Source organism: Carassius carassius, chromosome 1 (assembly GCF_963082965.1).
Source record: "Carassius carassius chromosome 1, fCarCar2.1, whole genome shotgun sequence".
NCBI lineage: Eukaryota > Metazoa > Chordata > Actinopteri > Cypriniformes > Cyprinidae > Carassius > Carassius carassius.
This window is the reverse complement of record NC_081755.1, coordinates 27,060,247-27,080,719: the sequence shown is the minus strand read 5'-3', so window position 1 is coordinate 27,080,719 and position 20,473 is coordinate 27,060,247. Positions and strand designations below refer to the sequence as shown.

The window sequence follows — 20,473 nt, the reverse complement described above, 5'->3', positions numbered from 1 at the left end:
TCCTGCCACTAACTCCATCTCTCTCTCTCTCTCTCATATCCCTTACTCATTAACCTCCTCCAAAAAAGGGAAGTAAGAAACAAAAATACATCTGTCATAATAATAAATGTTTAGCTTTGGTATCTTAGAATCATGTTTCAAGAAAACCACATACCACCACATTGACTAAGCTCACACACCCTTTCATGATGCCCCCCCCCCCCCACCGAGCGCCTGTTTCTTCTGCCTCTTCCATTTTCTAGTATCCTTTGTATTTTTCATGGGGATTTACACTCCAGATTCCAAAGCCATCGACCAGTTTCTAAAATGTCGGTGATAGTAGATTTGAAAAACGTAAAGAAGTGCACTCCCAAAAATAAAAGTTCTAAAAGGAGGTTTTTGGAGTGAAGAACCATGTTGGTTCTTTTAAAAGCCTTTCAAGCCTAACTTTTTTTTAAAAACATAAATAAGCTTTTGTGCTCTGGAAAGGTTCTGTGGATGATGTTGGGTCTTCATGGAACCATGTGTCAAATAAAGAAACCTTTGTTTTTAAAAGTTATTCCTGTTATATCAGAATAACTTTTCTGTAAAATAGACAAACTGACTGATAATTCACCCAGGTCCTGCTAAACCAGTCTTTCATTTTGCTTACAAAAGTACCTAAAATAAATGTCCCCTGTTCATATATTAGCATTAAATCAGCCACTCTGACCATAGGCTGTTAGAAAACCAATATTAGTCAAACAGCACTAATCAGGTCATTGCTAAATGATAACAACAATTGATTATTGCCTGGGGTGGAATACCATTACCGTAGCAATTTCTCCTGTGTGTGTTAGCCTAGAGTTGGTGTTTGTGTTGTAACTGTTTCAGATGACAAGTATTGAATCAGGCCTGTTTTAACAGTGCCTAGGCCCACTTTAAACCTTAAGAAAACAATAAATCGGAGACAGTCTCCGATGCAGAGACAAATTTCGCCCACACTAGTCATATCAATGACATCATCAGCATTATATAATCAGTGATCGCTAAAACAATTCGTTTAGCTGCGTGGTCTCATCCGTGCCATGTTCTCATCTCTACCATCTGGAAGAAGGTGGTTCAGGAGCATTTGTGCCAAAACCACAGGCTGAAAAAGGTTCCTTCCTGTAAGCTGTCGGCCTACTCAATAACTGTCCGGCAAGCTTCTAATGGATGGCATTCATTCTCTCAGTGCACTTCAGACAAATCACCCATGGCCATTCATTTCTCTTTAATCACACAGCCACTGCTGATCTGCAGACACTTTACATTACAATCTGTCTATTGTTTTTATTTATAACACCATACTCTGCATTATTTATGGACATGGGATTTGTGTCTGTTTTATGTTATGCAGTAGTCGTCATTTAGCAGATGCTTTTATTCAAAGCAAGGATTCACTTGCAGCAACCTTGTTTTAAGTAACTTACTTTGCTCACAGGCACAATGATGATGATAGTTCTTCTTTTATGAATACGTAATTTTTCAGTTAATTAATTTGGCCTATACGTATTTGAACATGCTTGTGTGTGTGTGTGTATATATATATATATATATATATATGTATGAAAAAAAAATCTGAAAATGACTTTAATTAAAAACTGCTATCATCATCAGAAGGTGGATCATAAATTATAAGACTGAAACTCTTGTCATTCATTTTTTTTGTGTTTATTGAAATGCCCACAATTTGTCATTTATGTAAAGCCTTGATTCATAATGAAGGTATTAAGGCATTAGTATTAGTAGGGTATTGGTATAAGGTGTTAGTATTAGTATAATGTATGAAGGTATTATGCTCATGAAATGCCTGAGCCTGCTTTGCCCTTTATCTGTCAGAAGTAGAGAGAAACTCTTTGATGTTTGTGTGAAGACGCACGTCTGTACCATCCTTCCTCCTGAAATATGTCTCCCCAGGGTCTTCCCTCCACCAATTATATGACTCACTCAGATCACATGATGCCCTCAAATTCTTCTGCTGTTCTGCTGGAAGATGGAAAGACCTGTTTTAATCCCGGTTTGTCAAGGATTGCGCGTCATTAATAAGTGGAATCAGGACCTCATGGAAAGAATTGTCCTAGTTACATTTGTTCACAGTTTCAACTCTTGTTATTTTACATCTCACTAGTTAAAAACTTGATCTTGGACTTTCCATGTTCTGTTGCCAGATCCTGGTAAAAACTGTTTAAATGCTTTTCGGAGCCACGGCATATTTACCTTTACATGACACAGATTTATTTTACATCGTTACAGAAGTTCTTCACATTTTTTGACAGCATGCTTGCTTATGGAAATATATGTTTGAGCATTGATGTTCAGAAAGTCTCCCAGGGTCTCAGTCAACTTTCTGTCTCTGTTTTGTTTTCAAAGTAGAGAAGGTCCTGTTTGTTTTTGGATTGATCCCATTTCCCATTTGCCTGCTTTAGAAGTACTCTGTTTGGAAACACAGCTGTGTTTCTCTCGAGTCTTTCTTCAGGCCCTTTCTTTTGCTCTGATTTTCTTTCTCTCTGACGTTGTGGTTGTAACCTTGCATTCCCCCTGCAGGAATGAGAGGGTGCACGAGAGAGACAGATAAAGAGAGAGAAAAGCAGAATGGAAGTATAAAAAGAAACCAGACTGGTGTTTGGGAGCGCTGCTGGGTTTGGCTCTTCTGCCTTCTGCTTGACTCTCCTCCTAGCCATCTCTTTTCCCTGTCCTTCTCTCAATAAACAACATATACCTAGTCAAATACCAATATATGTATCTATTCTTAGTGTAACTGTGAGCATCTGGTAGAAGCTTTATAGTGTATTTTTGAATGAAGTGCATCTCAAAATTATGGGATAAGAAAATAATCCACAATAAAAAAACAGAACAACAAATATTACGAAATATGAGATTAAACTCAGTGACACTAGGAAATAAAGTTTGACACCAGTAATTAACTTGCCAATATGTTAATGCAGCCTATTATGTTTGCAAATGGCCTACAAATCATCTGAACAGATTAAACCAATAAAAATGAATGAAATATTTACAACATAGATAACTCATCCATTCAGATATCATCACTTTCAGACATCTTAAAATCAAATGTACTATAAATTTACTGCTTAATATACTATTTTACATGGAGAGTATTTATTCATTGCTATATCTTATGGTAATAATAAAAATAATAAAAACGATTTTGATGCAACATTGCTCTAATATATTTATTCAGCAAGGATACATTAAATTGATCAGAAGTGCAATTGGAGACATTTATAATCTTACAGAGGAACATTCGTTCTTTTGAACTTCATAATCATCAGTGAATCATGAGAAAATATCAAGGAGTACAGCTGTTTCCACTAAAATATTAAGGAGGACATGTGTTCAACACTGATAATAAAAAGAGCAGCAAATTATCATATCCTAATGATTTCTGAAGGATCATGTGACACTGAAGACTGGAGTGATTTATACGGTAGATCCAGTTTTGCCATAACAGGAATAAATTACATTTTAAAATAGAAAATAGTTCTTTTAAATTGTATCAATGATTCACAATATTACTGTTTTACTGCATTTTGATAATAAAATGCAGCCTTGATGAGCGTAAGAGAATTCTTCAAAAAAAAATAATTAATAATGTGTATATTTGTATATATAGAAGACCACAAGCCACTGATGGATGCAGTTATGATGAACCCAGGATAAATGTGTGTGCTCACACAAAAGAGGAATATTGCCAATGTCTGCATTCTCTCAGGGCAGTTTCCGTTGGGCTTTTCTGTTTTGTTTTTGTAAATTACTGTCTATTTGGAGTCAGACATATGATGTGTTCCAAAACCAAAGCATGCAAGAGATAGAGAGAAAGAAAAAAAAACAGATGAAAAGTTCCAATTGCAGGCTACATTATACCACAGAGAGCAGCCATTATGAAAGCCACACCTACAGAATATGAGAACATTAAAATGCAGATTTCCCCTCAAAACAATAATTTTTTTTAAATTATTATTATTGTTTTACCTGTAATTAAACCACTGTTTTACAACTGAGGCAAGTTAAAGCACATGCAAGCGTTTTGTGGGATTGTTTGAAGAGTATTTGTGCTTTGCTTGTGTTGGATAAGAACTACTTGTTTTTGTTGAACATATGAGTGGGTGAAAGAGAATCAAAAGGGGTTTGCTTATTCTACTGCAGTAATAATATACTGTGAAAATAGCTGAGTCAAAACAGTCAACAGTTTTGCTCACATAGAAATTGTCTCTGTAGGATCAGTCATTTGGTTTAATGGTGTGTAAAATCATTAAAAACTTTTGTAAATGTCTAGGCTGGAATCAAACATGAATGATCTTTCCATATTTACGATTTCAGGGTTATCAGATTTCTCTTGTACAGTATGTCAGTTTCAAGCAAATAGCCTAACATCTCTCTCTCTCTCTTTTTGCAACAGCACATACAGATGGATCGGACACTTTTGCCTTTTTCCACGAGGGAGCGCAGGGCTGCCTGGGGGTACGAGATCACATGCTCTACCTCACTTCTTCCTGCAAGGGTGACACCCAGCTGTGGAAATGGGTGACCAGGGGGCGGCTCTTCAATATTGGCTCCTCCCTCTGCCTGGGCATCACCACGGGCAACATGAGCACATCTGGCGACAAGTCACCACTGGGCGTGTTTCGCTGTGACTACGAGCCTCCGCGAGTGCGCTGGACCTGGAGCTGCAGCAAGTTCTTGGAGATACTTGAAAATTACTTTCCCTCCCCTAAATTACTTCCCAACACTGGCAATGTCTCGGCCGCCGGCTCCCCACCTGCAAGATCCCACTCCCAAAAGTCTCTGTGGCGAGTCTATGACAATCAAGACCTTTGCGCCAAGTCATACCGAGGTCAGCACATTTACATCACAGTTACTCAATTTCAGTAATCTGCCTGTACACTAAAGGGAATTGCAGCCAGTCAGCATTTATTTGATGTTTAATACACATTACCTTTCAAAAGTTTGGGGTTGGTAAGATTTTTTAATGTTTTTGAAAAGGAAGTCTTGTATGCTCACCAAAGCTGCATTATGTTATACAGCTATGTGGACCAATAAGATCCAATGAGAAACCAAGCAATCAACAAAATGTCCTGCCATTTGTTTATGTTTTTCTTGCTGTCACACATATTTATTTATTCATTTACTGATTGATGCAGCGTTATTGAACATAGAGAAATTAATGATTAAGGAAAGAAGAAATGAGAAAAGGATCAAGAAAAGATTAATTTAACGAAAGAAAGAAAGAAAGAAAGGAAGAAAGGGAAAGGAACTTAGTCTGGACAGAGTAAAGGATGTTTAAACTAGGCCACATGTCTTTTGGACCTCAGTGATATTTAGACTAGGGTTTTCTGCGTGTGGATGTTTTTGGCCAAGGGCAACTCTAAATTTGTCCTGATTGGCTACTCACCAAAAAAGAAGCCAATTAAAAAGTCTGGCCAGTGTTTGTGTACAGTGCTGAGTCCCAGTCGTCTCTCAGTCTGTGTCCCATCAGACAATCTGTCTCATAGTGACTAATTTAGTTCTGAAATCACAGCCATTCATTGCTCCAGAGTAGTTAATTTGTGGTTTAGTTAGTTCACAATGACTGAGGATTTTATGTAATGCTCCGGAAGTTCTTTCAGAAGGCCTAGGTTTCATTTATTTAACATTACTGATGGACATTGTGGTTTTATAGTAGGCTAAGATCCATTACCTTTTTGGTTATGTTAAGGTTTCTTGAATGTTTGCATTCATCTGCCAGTGTTGATGGAGCATTGTACAAAAATACTCTTGAGGGTGTTTCCTGCACTGTTATTTAGCGGGTGCTTTGATGCTAGATGCAAGTCATGTTTCGGCTCGGTGGTGAGATCGCATCACATGTGATGGGATACTGGATGCCACAAAATAATACAAAAAGACAATAATACTAAGAATAATTCGACAACCTCTTTCTATAGCATTGTCTTCACTGCTTGCATGCAAAAACAAGCATACAGCAAGACCAATATAGTCCAATTCATAAACAAATTACTCTTACAGTATGAGCCAATTCTTTTGAATTAATCCTTCTCCACCTCATGAGTTATCGGTTTATGTGTATTTAAAGGGTTAGTTCATTGAAAAAATCAAATCATGTAATTAATTACTCGCCCTCATGTCGTTCCAAACCTGTAAGACCTTCATTCATCTTCAGATCACAAAGTAAGATATTATTGATGAAATCCGAGAGCTTTTTGACCCTCCATAGACAGAACCTGACACCTTCGAGGCCCAGAAAAGTAGCAAGGAAGTTGTTTGTAAGGACATGTCACATTGACGATGTGTTTTATCAACTTCCTTAGTAATTACTGACAGAAATGTCATTTTTGGGTGACTTATACTTTTAAATTAATATTTAAACTAACTGGTTGTTTATATGATATTTATTACATATAGTTATATTAAGATACACATTCAGCACAGAATGATACTTTAAAAATACTATTATATTAAAACTATTCAGAACAGAATTTAAATGCGTTAAAATATTTTCTTCATCCCTGAATGTAATGAATATTGTTAAATTAAATATTTTACAAATTCAGAACAGAATTTACTTACAATAAAATGACATTGTGATTAAAAATATTATATTAATAGTTATACACATTTATAACAATTTAATTGGAATACATTGATATTTTGTTTAACACATATTGTTTTAATTAATTAATTAATTAATTTTAATAATATTTTATAGAACATTATTTTTATAGCATTTTATTGTAGTAAACAGAGTTATTGGGGGCTTACAGGTGCTTGCACTAACTGTATATATACAGTTATATATATATATATATATATATATATATATATATATATATATATATAGTGTATAAACACTAAGCTCTTCTTTCATGTACTCCTATGTACATTTCTGTACAAGATTGAAAATAATTGATGGAAGATGGAAACCAAACTTTTTTTGTACTTTAAGCATTTGTGTTTGTGAATACAGTATTATACCAAAAAAAATAAAAAATACATCAGCCATGTGTAGTCATGTAGATGTGTAATTTATGGGCCTATTTTAAAGCCATGATTGGTTGGTGTTAAGCAAAGCAATGAGTGTTTGCACATGTGAGGTTTAGTGTGAGGCGCTGAAGAATTAGTGTGGCATTTTGATTGGTTGTGTGTGAAAAAGGAAATCAAGATTACTTCCTGTTATAATTTTTTGTGTGACATAGGGAATTGTGTTTTGTGTTTTTTTATTAAATTAAAACAAAGGCCGATAATTAGTGTATGGTTTTGCAGATTTGGTGTGTGGTTCTGGTGTTTGAGCGTCAGGTTTCAGAAACAGTTTGACAAGTAAAGATTTTGTGTGTAAGTAGTTGAAAAAAACTTGAACTAATAGAAATTGTCAAACGGATTCGTTTAGGAACCAGAATCATTAGGTGGAATGACAATTTAATTGAAAGCGGAACTGTTAAACTCTTTCAGAAGCAGACGCTCAACAGCACATTTTCCTCTCACCTCTGTGTTTCAGTCTGAGAGTCGCTTCTAGAGAGTTCCTGACAGAAAGTTGCCACTGATATGTGCCAACACAGAGCTGTTTTTATGCTTTTGTGTGTGTGTGTGTGTGTGTGTATGTGTGTTTGTGCATACAAGAATGAAACTGCTTAAGTTCTGAAGTTCAGCTGAGAGTGAAGTTTTTGGATGTGTATATGTGTCCTACTTTTCCACAGCTCTGAACTACAGCAGCAGCCGAAGTGTAACACAACTACACACCCTCTCTCCAGTCTGACATGTGCTCTCTGTTTTTCCTATATAGTTATCTCTCTTTTTGTCTTAGTATACACCTCGTCCCCAACCCCCCTTCACGTTTTCTCTCTATGTAGACTGAGAGCTAATCTGTACAGTCAGACAGAATGCCCAGGGGTTTCTATAGTAACAGCTGCATTCCATCCGAGGGGCAACTGAGAGAAAGAAAGTGTGAAAATGCAAAGAGGGAAGGAAGAGAGAGGAGGGGTAACAGAGTTCAGGAAGAGAGGCAGAAGTTTCACATAGACATGAACTGACTATCAATTATCATATATTTCACTGCATCTATCTATCTATCTATCTATCTATCTATCTATCTATCTATCTATCTATCTATCTATCTATCTATCTATCTATCTATCTATCTATCTATCTATCTATCTATCTATCTATCTATCTATCTATCTGTCTGTCTGTCTATCTGTCTATCTGTCTATCTGTCTGTCGTCTGTCTGTATTTCTGTCTGTATTTCTGTCTGTCTGTCTATCTGTCTGTCTGTCTGTCTATCGTCTGTCTTTCTGTCTGTCTGTCTGTCTGTCTGTATTTCTGTCTGTCTGTCTGTCTGTCTGTCTGTCTGTCTGTCTATCTATCTGTCTGTCAGTATTTCTTTCTTTCTTTCTGTCTGTCTGTCTGTCTGTCTGTCTATCTGTCTGTCAGTATTTCTTTCTTTCTTTCTGTCTGTCTGTCTGTCTGTCTATCTGTCTGTCTTTCTGTCTATCTGTCTGTCTGTCTGTCTGTCTATCTGTCTGTCAGTATTTCTTTCTTTCTTTCTGTCTGTCTGTCTGTCTGTCTGTCTATCTGTCTGTCTGTCTGTCTGTCTGTCTGTCTGTCTTTCTGTCTATCTGTCTGTCTGTCTGTCTGTCTGTCTGTCTATCTGTCTGTCAGTATTTCTTTCTTTCTGTCTGTCTGTCTGTCTGTCTATCTGTCTGTCTGTCTGTCTGTCTGTCTGTCTTTCTGTCTATCTGTCTGTCTGTCTGTCTGTCTGTCTGTTTGTATTTCTTTTTTTCTGTCTGTCTGTATATCTCTGTCTGTCTGTCTGTCTGTCTGTCTATCTGTCTGTCTGTCTGTCTGTCTGTCTGTCTCTCTGTCTTTCTGTCTTTCTGTCTGTCTTTTTCTTGGGTAGCATGACAATGCACAACTGAAGTGGTTTTAGAAGCTATAAAAAGCAATTATATTGTATTGAAGCATTTACAGTTATGTCTGGCCACACAGTCTGACCGAATGAAAAGCAGTTTTCACCCATAACTACCAGGTTTACATGATTTTTACCTCTGGGATAACTGCTTTATGGTTAGAATCGACTACTGATACTAAAACACACATAAAAGCAGTAGACAGCAATGACATGTGGATCTGTTTCGTTCTTCACTATAAAAAGAGATGTACCTCTCCTACGTTTACATTTATTAGTTTGTAAGATGTTTGTATCCATGTATTTATCATTATCATGAATTCCTTCTAGAAGTTAGGGATCTTATATGTTTCTCTGTCTTTTCCTCTCCATAGAAATCTACACCATCCAAGGAAACTCTCACGGCAGCCCATGCTACTTCCCCTTCCTGTACGATGGCCAGTGGTTTCACAGTTGCACCAGTGTGGGCAGGGAGGATGGCTTTCACTGGTGTGCCACTACTCATGATTACGGAAAGGACCAGCGCTGGGGCTTCTGCCCAGTGAAGAGTGAGTTGATCCAGCTGATGCTCCTCACGTGACTCATAGAGCTGTGACCTGTTAAATTCAGAACGTTCTTTCACCGTCTGGAAGATGGAATGTGAGACTACTGTACATCATAGAGCACATCTTCCAGCTCACTTAAATGCATCTCTCTCTCTTTCCAAAGGTACCAACTGTGAGACGTTTTGGGACATAAACCCTTTGATGGATAACTGTTACCAGTTTAACTTTCAGGCCACGCTGTCCTGGAGTGAAGCACGGACCAGCTGCCAACAGCAGGGAGCGGACCTGCTCAGCATCACTAAAGTAGAGGAACAAATCTTTATCAACGGTGAGAGATGGACGGATATAAACATGGTTGTATTCATTACATTAAAAATGATTTGTTTGTTTTTTGCAAAGGAATTAAAATGAAAGGATTCTGGGAAATGGAGAACAAACAAGGCAGAAATTGCTGCTCTCGTTTTTGTTTAAAACTCTGTGGAATGTGTTTATGAAGTGTGTGTGTACTGTAGGGTTGCTAACTGGGTACAGCTCCACCCTGTGGATGGGCCTGAATGATTTAGATCTCAATGGAGGCTGGCAGTGGGCTGACTCCGCCCCTCTCAAATATCTAAACTGGGAAACAGGTGAGGCCACACCCTTTACAGCCCCACTCTCATATAACCACACCCACTTGGGCATTGAATCAGTATACTGTATATTAGAAAAATTCGAAAAAGATTTGAAAACTTAAGCCACTTTATAAACTTTAGCTAACTTTACGCTTCAGCTATTGAAAGCTGAATAATTAATTCTGGGGATCAATATTCAATCAATATTTTCGTATAATGACAGCTGTTTAAGTTAAGTTGTATGTGTCTTTTAGCTTTTCATATTTTCTTCTCACATACAGCAATTAAATTATTTCAGCTGAATCAATGTCCTGCCTTTTTTTCATTAAGTCATGTCCATTTATTTATTTATTACACTACTGTTCAAAAGTTTTGGTTCATTAAGATTCTTTTTAGAAGACTTTAATACTTTTAATCAGAAAACATAAATTAAATTGCTAAAAAGTCCCATATAATAAGATTTCTAAGGGTTGTCCTGAAATCATGATTTCAAAAAATATTAAGCAGCACAGATGTTTTCAACAAAAGTAGGAGATCTTAAGCATGAAATCAGCATATCAGAACGGTTTTTGAAGGATCATGTGACACTGAAGACTTTAGATCACAGGCATAAATAGCATTTTCAGATATTGTTTTCAATCTTTGTTTTACTGTATTTTTGAGCAGTAGTGAATTTATATGTTTATTTATTTATTTACTTATTTATTCATTTGTTTATTTTGTATTATTAGCCCTCTGATAATGACCAGTGATCAAACAACAAACCAGTAATGACTAGCTGACAGATTTTCTTCTTACATATAAAACACTATTTTACATTAAGACTTTTTCAACAAACAAAAAATTCAGCTGTCAGTGTTCTTAGAGCTCATTTGCATAAGGAAGGATGTATTTTTATCTGATTTATCTCACGGATGTGTGTGTTGTAGAAATGCCAAGCTATGACGAGGAGGAAAACTGTGGAGTGATCAGTACCGATACTCAAGGTCGCTGGCACAACCGGGACTGTTCAGTGGCTCTGCCTTACATTTGCAAGAAACGACCCAATGCCACACTTGACCCCTTCACCACAGGTATGTGTGCAGTGTGTGCGCACATTTTTGGCTTGTGGTTCAAGAGTAATGCTACCACTGCTTACACTTATACTTTAAATGATTAAATATGCCTTGATTTATTTCAGAGGTAAACCTTGTCTGGCCCAGCCATGCAATTTAAGTATCTTGCCCCAAAATTGCATGTTTTCCAGCAAGCCGAGAAGTTTTTAGCTTTTAGATTCTGCTGATGTACCTGAAAGTCTGGTTCGTTCTTGAGGATCTCACCTGTGTCTGTGTGTGGAACAGACTCCTGGGCAGATGATGGCCGGTACCAGTGTGATGTAGGCTGGCAAAACTTCCAGGCGGGCTGCTATAGGCTGACCTCAGACAACCTGGACTGGAGCTCCGCCCACAAAATGTGTCAAAAGATGGAGGCTGACCTCGTTAGCATCCACACCCTCCCAGAGCTTGAATTCATCACTAAGCATATGAAGAAAGGTATACACATGCAAAGAATGTAGAGAAACATGTGTGCTTTATCATTACTTTTGTCTTTCCAGGAAAAACAGAAACTGCTTTTTTTTATATTTTTTTCTGGAGCATAAACCTATTCAGTTTTAGAAATAACACAATTTGCAGATGGGGTAAAAGTAATCTCAATGGCAACAAGTCTTAATATTTTATATCATTTGGCAAAATCTCTGCAATGTTTCAGACTCTATCTTCCTGTCTTTTAGATATAGAGGAGTTATGGATTGGTCTACATGATACAGCTATGCAGATGAACTTTGAATGGACCGATCGCACTCCAGTCATCTTCACTTACTGGCACCCATTTGAACCCAACAATTTTCGAAATGTAAATGAGGATTGTGTTACCTTCTGGGGGCCTGTGAGTATATATATATATATATATATACATATGCATATATATATATTTAGAGAGAGAGAGAGAGAGAGTTCCAAAGTTTGGATTTAGTAAGCTTTTTTCTTTTTCAGTAGCACACATTTGGTGTGTGATATCGTTCATTTTAGATATCATTCATTTACATTTATGCATTTAGCAGACACTTTTATTGAAAGCAAAGAACACAAGAAGAACAAAAGCAATTTGTACAACAACAAAAAAACTGTTTTATTTGACAGCTATTTCAGGAAACAAGCTATAGAAGAGGAGAAATGCAGAATGATTTTTAAATATATATATAAATTCATACATTTATTCACATTAAATTGATTGAAAATGATAGTAAAACATTTATAATTTTACCAAATATTTCTATTAGAAATAAATTATTTTCTTTTAGACTTTCTATTCATCAAAGAATCCTGAAATTAATGTATCATGCTTTCAGCAGAAATGTTAAGCACCACAACTGTTTTCAACATTGATAGTAGTAAGACATTTTTCTTGAGTATCAAATCATCATATTAGAATGATTTCTGAAGGATCATGTAACACTGAAGACTGGACTAATGATGCTGAAAATACAGCTTTGCCAAAATTACATGTTTTAAATGCTAAAAATATTGTACACTATTACTGTTTTTTAAATAAAGCACAGACTTAAAATAAGCATAACTGACTTTAGCAAAGTCGAACCCCAAACTTGTAGAACGAGCTTGTCAAGAAAATATTGCAAAAAAATACATTTAAAAAAAACTAATCATGGCAAAAGTATAATTTTATGGTGAGATACCAAAACATGTTTGTAAACGGTTTTGTGAGGATTGAGTTAAAGGTACAGTGAGTTAATTCCAGGTATGTTTTGTAGCAAACCTTATCCCTTTTCAGCTGTCAGAATGATGTTAATGGATATGAATCTGCTTTCCTTTATACTTGTAATTAAGACAGTGATCCTAAAAGTCTAAATTTATGGCAGCTCCATAATGATAACCCCTTATTATACAGTATGTGTGTGTGTTTGTAGGAGGGCCGCTGGAACGATAGCCCATGTAATTACTCGCTGCCCTCGATCTGTAAGAAACCAGCACAGAAGTCTGATGACCGGATAGAGGACCACGGCTGCAAACGGGTAAATCACTCTGGGTTTTTCACTCTGTTGCCTTTCTCCTTATGTTTCTCATTCATCTTTTTTCATTAGTTTTAATCCTCTAATGACCCTTTCTTGTTTTGTTCTCTGCAGCTCCTGCAGTTTTCTGTTTGTTACTTCTGTTTTGCTGGATTTCTCCCCCTACATACTTTCTGTTGCTCTCTTTCTCTCGGCATAAAGACTCTATTCACAGTCTCCGCTGTGTCATGCTGTTAAAACTCCAGATGTGGCCAGTAGACCCAGACCTGCCACAAGCATACAGTAAACAGAGAAGCCTGACTCACACACGCTAGTCTTCATAACTCATAACTGTTTGCTAACCGAGGACAAAAAGTTTGAGGTCATGGACCAAGCAAGCACACAGAAACAACATATGCATACATTGGCTACCTTTCATTCTCATTGCCTTACGTCTGTCATCCCTCCACCCGATTCATCCAGATCTACAGCAGCTCTACACCAAACCGTCTTTGTTTGAAATGAGTGTTGTTGTTACCTTGCTGTGACCCTGGTGATAGGCATCTGTTAAATAAGAGCTGTGACCCTGTATTCCATCGCCTAGGTCAGAGGTCAGAGGTTACTAGTGGATACCCTAAAGCTTTAAAACAGTATGCTTGACTAAGTTACTTTTTTCCCTGAAGAAAACTCATCTCCCTTATGCAAAGCCAGGGTGCTTTGGGTTTCCAGATGTTGCTGTTTGGTTGTAAAGGTGTTCTGATTTCTGATTTTAGGAGTTCAAATGTTTTAGCATGTTGATTGGGTGTGCTGGGTGGTTGCTGTGTGGTGTTTTGCTTCAGAGATAAGATTAATGTAGGTCTATGCGGTTTTTCCCCCCTGTGTATTATCGACCACCAGGCAAAAGAAAAAAGTTAAGTCCTACAGCTTAAAGAAGCAATAGCAAACGTTTCTTCCATACAATTTGATAAGTTATGTGTCTAAACTGAATATTTAGGGTTGGGGAGTTATTTTAATCAAATGAGACAGAGTAAATATAGTGAAAGAATAAATAGTAAAATGAATACATGCCTCATCAACTTAATACAAGTTCTTTTAAATACTGTATATTACTTCTTTTAATTTTTCTTCTTCACAATGTTCTGTCAGTAAGATTTTTAATACTTTTAAGTCAATAATTCTATTCAGCAAGTAACACAATACTGATGAAGAAAAATCTTGAGCGGCAAATCAGCATATTAGCATGATTTCTGAAAGAAGACTGGAGTAAAGATGCTGAAAATGTAGCTTTGTTATCACAGGAATAAACTGCATTTTAAAATATATTCAAATAGAAAACAGTTATTTTAAATTGTAATATTACTTCAAAATATTACAGTTTTCACTGTATTTTTGATCAAATAAATACAGACTTAGTGAGAATAAAATCTTCTTTCAAGAACATGAAACAAATCTCACTTTCAAACGGTGATGTAGATAGAATTTATAAAACTAAAGATAATAATGTAAATAGCCAGACATGTTCTTAAGAGGTTTTGTGTCAGTGTTAAATGTTAATGCAGAGTGGATTTACTTTTTTCAGCAGATTTTATCCCTGTAGAACTTTCAGAATCATGTTAAAAACCTTTGAACGATACTGTATGTACATTGCATATTATTATTAATTTCCCCCAATTTACAATAATTTTGTAAGGCATTAACACTATTCTTTTGCTGCATTGTAGCCCTTTCTGCAAATGAAAATCTAGTTTTAACAAATGAATCATCTTTTTTTGGAACAGGCTGCTAAATTTGGAGTCATTGTGAGTTTATCTGTCAGACAATGAGAGAACACATCTGACTCTCTGTAATGTCTTAAACAGTAGAGCAGACAGCTGGCAGACAGGTCAAGTTACTGCCTCTTGCCTAGTGCTGACGTGTAATTTAGAAACATTCCTTAAAATGTGTGTGTCCATGTGTGAACGCATGCAAGTGTGTGCATGTTTTGTGCCTGTGGATTTAATTGTTCTGCCATTGGTCTTATTCATATAGTTTATACATATAGGGTAACTACTGACAGAACCAGTTTTTAGACCAGTATAAATTCTAATCCAGATTGGTTTATGCTGGTGTTCATGCATTTAATAAGAAAACAAATGCAAACAAATTTCCAGATGCTTTACAGTTGTCACTGTACATTTAACATTTAGCAAAAAAAAAATAATAAAATATATATATATATATATATATATATATATATATATATATATATATATATATATATATATATATATGTTGATCTGTTCAAAACCATTTACCAATGCATTATTTTTCCAGCAAGAATAACAGAATGCATTATAACACTGCACACTTTCTCTCTCCCTCTGGTGGATCTCCTCAGGGTTGGAGATGGCACAGTCCTTCCTGCTTCAAGGTTGGAGAAGAATCTCTGACCTTTAATGATGCGAAAGGAATGTGCGCTAGCAACAATGCCACACTCGTCATTATTAATAACAGGTACCGGACACAAGCCTGGCAACATGGACTGGATTTGTATTCAGCTTGTAATGCTCTTTACTGGAAGCGATGAATTATGAAGTAACTTATGAGGTGCATATGTGCGTGTTTCCAGGTTCGAGCAGGCCTTTGTGAGCAGCCTGGTGTTTGGCCGATCTGCCGATCAGTTCTGGCTCGGCTTGTATAAGGAGAACAGCACCGGCACGTTCCGCTGGATAACGGGAGAGGAGCTCACATACACCAACTGGAACAGAGACCAGCCAGGTACAGAAACCACATGTGTCATGTGTGCACCTGAATAATCCCTTTCTGTTTATCATTCCCTTCATCATTTGGTGCTAAGCTATAACATGCCGAGGATGAACCTGCCTTTTGTCTTGTGGTGTTGCAGCACAGATTAAGGGGGGTTGTGTGGTGATGGTGGCGGGGCAGGCCATGGGTCTGTGGGAGGTCAAGGACTGTGCCAGTGTCCGCTCCAAATACATATGCAAACAGAATCAGGACTCTCTCATCCCCAGCCCCCCTGTTCCTCAGCCCACACCCTCCCTAACCGGATCATGCCCATCGGGATGGAAAAGCACCAATAAGTTCCGCTACTGCTACAAGGTGCGTCTATCAGAGTTGTGCGCCATTCAAAATTGAAATGCTTTCTAAATTCAAAATTGAGTTGAATTTGCAGAACTGTAACTTTAAATGTAAGAAATATTCTTGCAATTTAAATCATATTATTACCCAGCTTTATATATAAAGCTGAATATATATTATATTCAGATTTATATGCATACATACGGTAACACCCAGCTCTTTACAATTAAGTTAGGTATATATATTATTGATATTATATTATATTACAACTTGATCCACTTTATTCACAGTATACTCACATAGAGCGATAAATTCTATACTATATAACAAATCTTAACTGCTAACTATATTACTATATAGTTATATAACTAATGTAAACTATATTATCACCAAACTCTAATCTGCTATAAAAATTAACAACATGACTTTCTGTATTAACAATTTAAACATTATAATTAAACAGTGGAAATCTTACCTATAGATTCATATATTATATTTAGTAACATTCATTTGCTAAAACTGGTCAAAGAAAACATTAATTTTCCCAGATGGCTCTAGTTTAACAGTTCTGCTCAAAACCTTGCATAATATCCCTTGCAGAATCTATGAAAATATTAATAATTTTAACAAAATGAGAAGGATCAGAAAAAAATGCATTTTATTTTTTTATTTAGTACTTTCATGGGTAAGCTACCTCACATACCAGATGTTTACATATAGTCCAAAAAACAAAATAATTGCTGAATTTATTGAACAATTACCCCGTTCAAAAGTTTACATACCTTTGATTCTTAATACTTAATACCTGGATGTTTTATGATAGCTGTTCATGAGAAAAATCCTCCAGCTCCTGCACATTCTTTGGTTTTCCAGCATCTTCTGCATATTTGACTCCTTTCCAGCTGTGGCTGGAAATTTTGGGATCCATATTTTTTTACAAAAGCTGCAAACATTCACTGATATTCAAGAAAGCAAATGATGCATTAAAACATTTTTTTTCTTTGATGGCTGTATAAATTGTTTTTGACAGTAATTACATTTTACATATCAGGGAATAAAATGTCTTAATGAATGATTGCAGATTCATCACAAAAGTTTTTACTTCTGAGTTACAATTCAGTAAATTCTTCTTCCTGTTATTCCATTACAAATCCAGTTTTGCATCCTGTGAGTGTGTCCATTCAAATTCACATTCATACACAGTCCTTTTGTGGGGTCTGTGTGTTTGTTTGTATTGGGGTGTGTGTGTGGTCTGCTCATTGCTGTGCTTTTGTAGGTTTTTCATGCAGGCGCACTGGAGAAGAGACTCACTTGGATTCAGGCTCACAAGTTCTGCCAGAAACATGGAGCTCAGCTCGCCAGCTTCAGCACGCCAGAGGAAGAGACCTTCGTCTTCCAGATCCTCCATGAGGCCTTCGGGTAAGTGTCTTCCATCCAAATCCAGGCCTAAAGCAACACTGTGTGTGCTTGCAATGTATGGGGCCTTGATTTGTGTGAGAATGAATAAAACTTCCTTTATTCATCAGTTTTTACACTCAAGTACCCCTAGTCAGAATATTTTGAGGTTATGTTTGTTCAGTGTAAGATAAGTTAGGACTTTATGATTCGAATGCATCATGGGGTCCTGTTGAAAGTATAGTAGTGTCCAAGTGCTCTTCCTTCTGATTGGCTGTGTGGACAGGGAGGCGGAGGATCATGAGCAGCACTGGCTGTGGATCGGAATTTCCCGCAGGAATAGTGACAGTTGGACATGGAGTGACGGATCAGCTGTGAGTTCTTTAAATACTCTTCTTTTTAATTGTAGTTCATTGTACTAGACCAGTGTGTATGGGTATATTTTAATAACATTGATGGCTATTTTAATAATCATTCATGATGATCAATGATATCCAGTATGATTGAAGAGGAGAACATTTCTGAACTTTATCCATGGGGTTGAGGGCATATATAAGAAAAAACACGTTGGAAAACACTTTACTAGACATCTAAAGAGCAGATGTTGTTAATCTTTTTGACTCCAAGGCCCCCATATTAGTATTACTTAAGAGGCAAAACATATTTGAATCTATAGGCAGTCCTAGTATAGTTATTATAGTTATATTTACAGTATCTAAATAAAAAACAACAACTATAATAATTGTAATTAAAATAATTACATTTCAGGGTTCCAAAACTTGTAGGAGCTGTTATTCATTTATAAAAAATATCCAGTATGTTAAAAATCTATATTTTAGAGCTTATAAAATTATAAAAATGCCTATTGAGTTTATTTTTATGAATTTTTCAGGTCTACAACTATTAAAATCAGGATTTCTCACATATATATATATATATATATATATATATATATATATATATATATATATATATATATATATATATATATATATGTGTATGTATATTCAGGTTTTTTTCCAAGACCATGAGAATTCTGGTTCTTCAAAGATAATAACAACGTTTTTTTTGAAGGGGTAAATCAAGATTATAAAGATCATGATGAACATTTTTATTGATAAAGTTTTCAAGGGTTTTATTGCTTGTTTTGTCTTATTTTAAATCATTTTAATAATCTTGAGGGTGCTTTGTAAGTATGCTGATGCCCCCTAGTGGTCCCTGGCCCCTGGTAGAGAATCATTGCCATAAAATCACTACTACCGGAAATATCAGAGTAACATGGTGTTGTTTTCTGCTTCCATTTCTTTTATATTGTACCTACATAGTAGCTTTTGATTAGCGATTCTAACATATAAAGTGTTTTTTTTTCCTCTTCCAGGTGTCCTATCAAAACTTTGGCAGGGGGAATTATGGGTCTGCTGAGTGTGGAGCGGCTAACATGGCTGACACCAACTGGCTGGTATCACACTGCGAGTCTGAGCTGGACTGGATCTGCAAAATACCGAAAGGGAAGGTAGAAGAGGAACCTGAGAGCCATGAAGGTCTGTCGCGGTGCATTGTAATGTTATCAAAAGAAAAGGCTTCACAAGTTTGTTTGTGAGCAGAGTATGATTTTAAATCTTAGTATGTGACATTATTGTACATTTGTTGGTGTGTAGACACCGATTTCGAGTGGGTCGATTTTGAGGAGGCCCAGTATAAAATGTTTGAACATCGCTCCACGTGGGACCAGGCTCAGAGGATCTGCTCCTGGATCGAAGCCTCCCTGGTCTCCATGCACTCTCCTAAGGAGAATCAGTTTTTGGTTAGCACTTTACGCAAGGTAAACACACAACCACACACTGTCCTCTAGTCTATGAGGTATGCTTATGACATTATATTAACAGCAGTGAAAGGATCAGTTCACCCATAAATGTAAGATACAAAAGCTGTGGTGGTACGTTTTTTAAAGGCACACTTTTGTGCATTATTTACCACTAAATTATGCATATTAGTACCTCAAAGGTAAATATTAATTCCTAAGGGGAAATATTAGTACCTAAAATGTACAAATTACTACATTTTGAAAGGGTACCACAACAGTGACAGATTTTGTACCTTTACCTCTGAGAGTGTATAAGTATCATAAAAGTATCATTTTGTGTGTTACTGAAGATAGAAGGTAATGGAAATTAAAAAGTAAACCGTCAATTTCATTTTGGGATGAATATTTTGCATAAAGAGGGTTATCTAAGACTAAATGCTGTTTGAAATGTGTTTTGCAATACTAACAAGTGCGTGTTTAATGTGTCCAGATGTCCCGCAAAGAAAATGACCTGTGGTGGATTGGCTTGCACAGTCTTAAGAACGATGGGAGATTAAGGTGGTCTGATCATTCGGTGCTCAATTATGTGTCCTGGGGACTAGGACAGCCTCGCCCAATCAGCAAAGAGTCCAAATGTGTCCACATCTCTGCCTCAAAAGGTTTGGTACCTTTTACACACATACAGGATCAGAACGTATGTCATCTTCACCTTGAATTTGACATGCACTGCACATTTTATATAAACATAAAAAAGGAGTGCACAGATTTAAGTTATTTTGGGCAATGATAGGTGACTGAACAGCAGTGAGTTCAGTGAATTAACTCAATGTTCTCTCAGGTGACTGGTCAGACCAGAAGTGTCACGTCGATCTGCCATATGTGTGTAAGAGGGTGAATGTGACGGGTACCATCCCTCCCACACCCCCTCATCCTCTCATACCTGCCGGCTGTCCTCAGGGCTGGAGTCCTTTTCTACACAAGGTGAAAATTCACTCCCACAGACCGTCTGCTTTTATACATTATTACACTACACCTTGCGCAAGAAAGTTTCTCTTCCCCCCATTTGTTTTGTAGTT

The 20,473-nt window shown here is 36.6% G+C and overlaps 1 protein-coding gene across 3 annotated transcripts in view; it reads left to right on the top strand.

Annotated features, from left to right (window-relative positions):
* mrc2 (mannose receptor, C type 2) overlaps positions 1-20,473 on the top strand; it is a 35,324-nt gene that overhangs the window by 3,531 nt on the left and 11,320 nt on the right. For all 3 annotated transcript variants that reach the window (XM_059553434.1, XM_059553417.1, XM_059553426.1), the window contains exons 2-18: positions 4,421-4,855; positions 9,293-9,466; positions 9,627-9,791; positions 9,976-10,089; positions 11,004-11,147; positions 11,415-11,606; positions 11,846-12,000; positions 13,040-13,144; positions 15,498-15,613; positions 15,729-15,877; positions 16,005-16,219; positions 17,475-17,617; positions 17,880-17,967; positions 18,972-19,134; positions 19,252-19,415; positions 19,888-20,056; positions 20,236-20,378. In XM_059553434.1, coding sequence (XP_059409417.1) covers positions 4,421-4,855; positions 9,293-9,466; positions 9,627-9,791; positions 9,976-10,089; positions 11,004-11,147; positions 11,415-11,606; positions 11,846-12,000; positions 13,040-13,144; positions 15,498-15,613; positions 15,729-15,877; positions 16,005-16,219; positions 17,475-17,617; positions 17,880-17,967; positions 18,972-19,134; positions 19,252-19,415; positions 19,888-20,056; positions 20,236-20,378 — 2,834 coding nt within the window. The remainder of the gene's footprint in view (positions 1-4,420; positions 4,856-9,292; positions 9,467-9,626; positions 9,792-9,975; positions 10,090-11,003; positions 11,148-11,414; positions 11,607-11,845; positions 12,001-13,039; positions 13,145-15,497; positions 15,614-15,728; positions 15,878-16,004; positions 16,220-17,474; positions 17,618-17,879; positions 17,968-18,971; positions 19,135-19,251; positions 19,416-19,887; positions 20,057-20,235; positions 20,379-20,473) is intronic.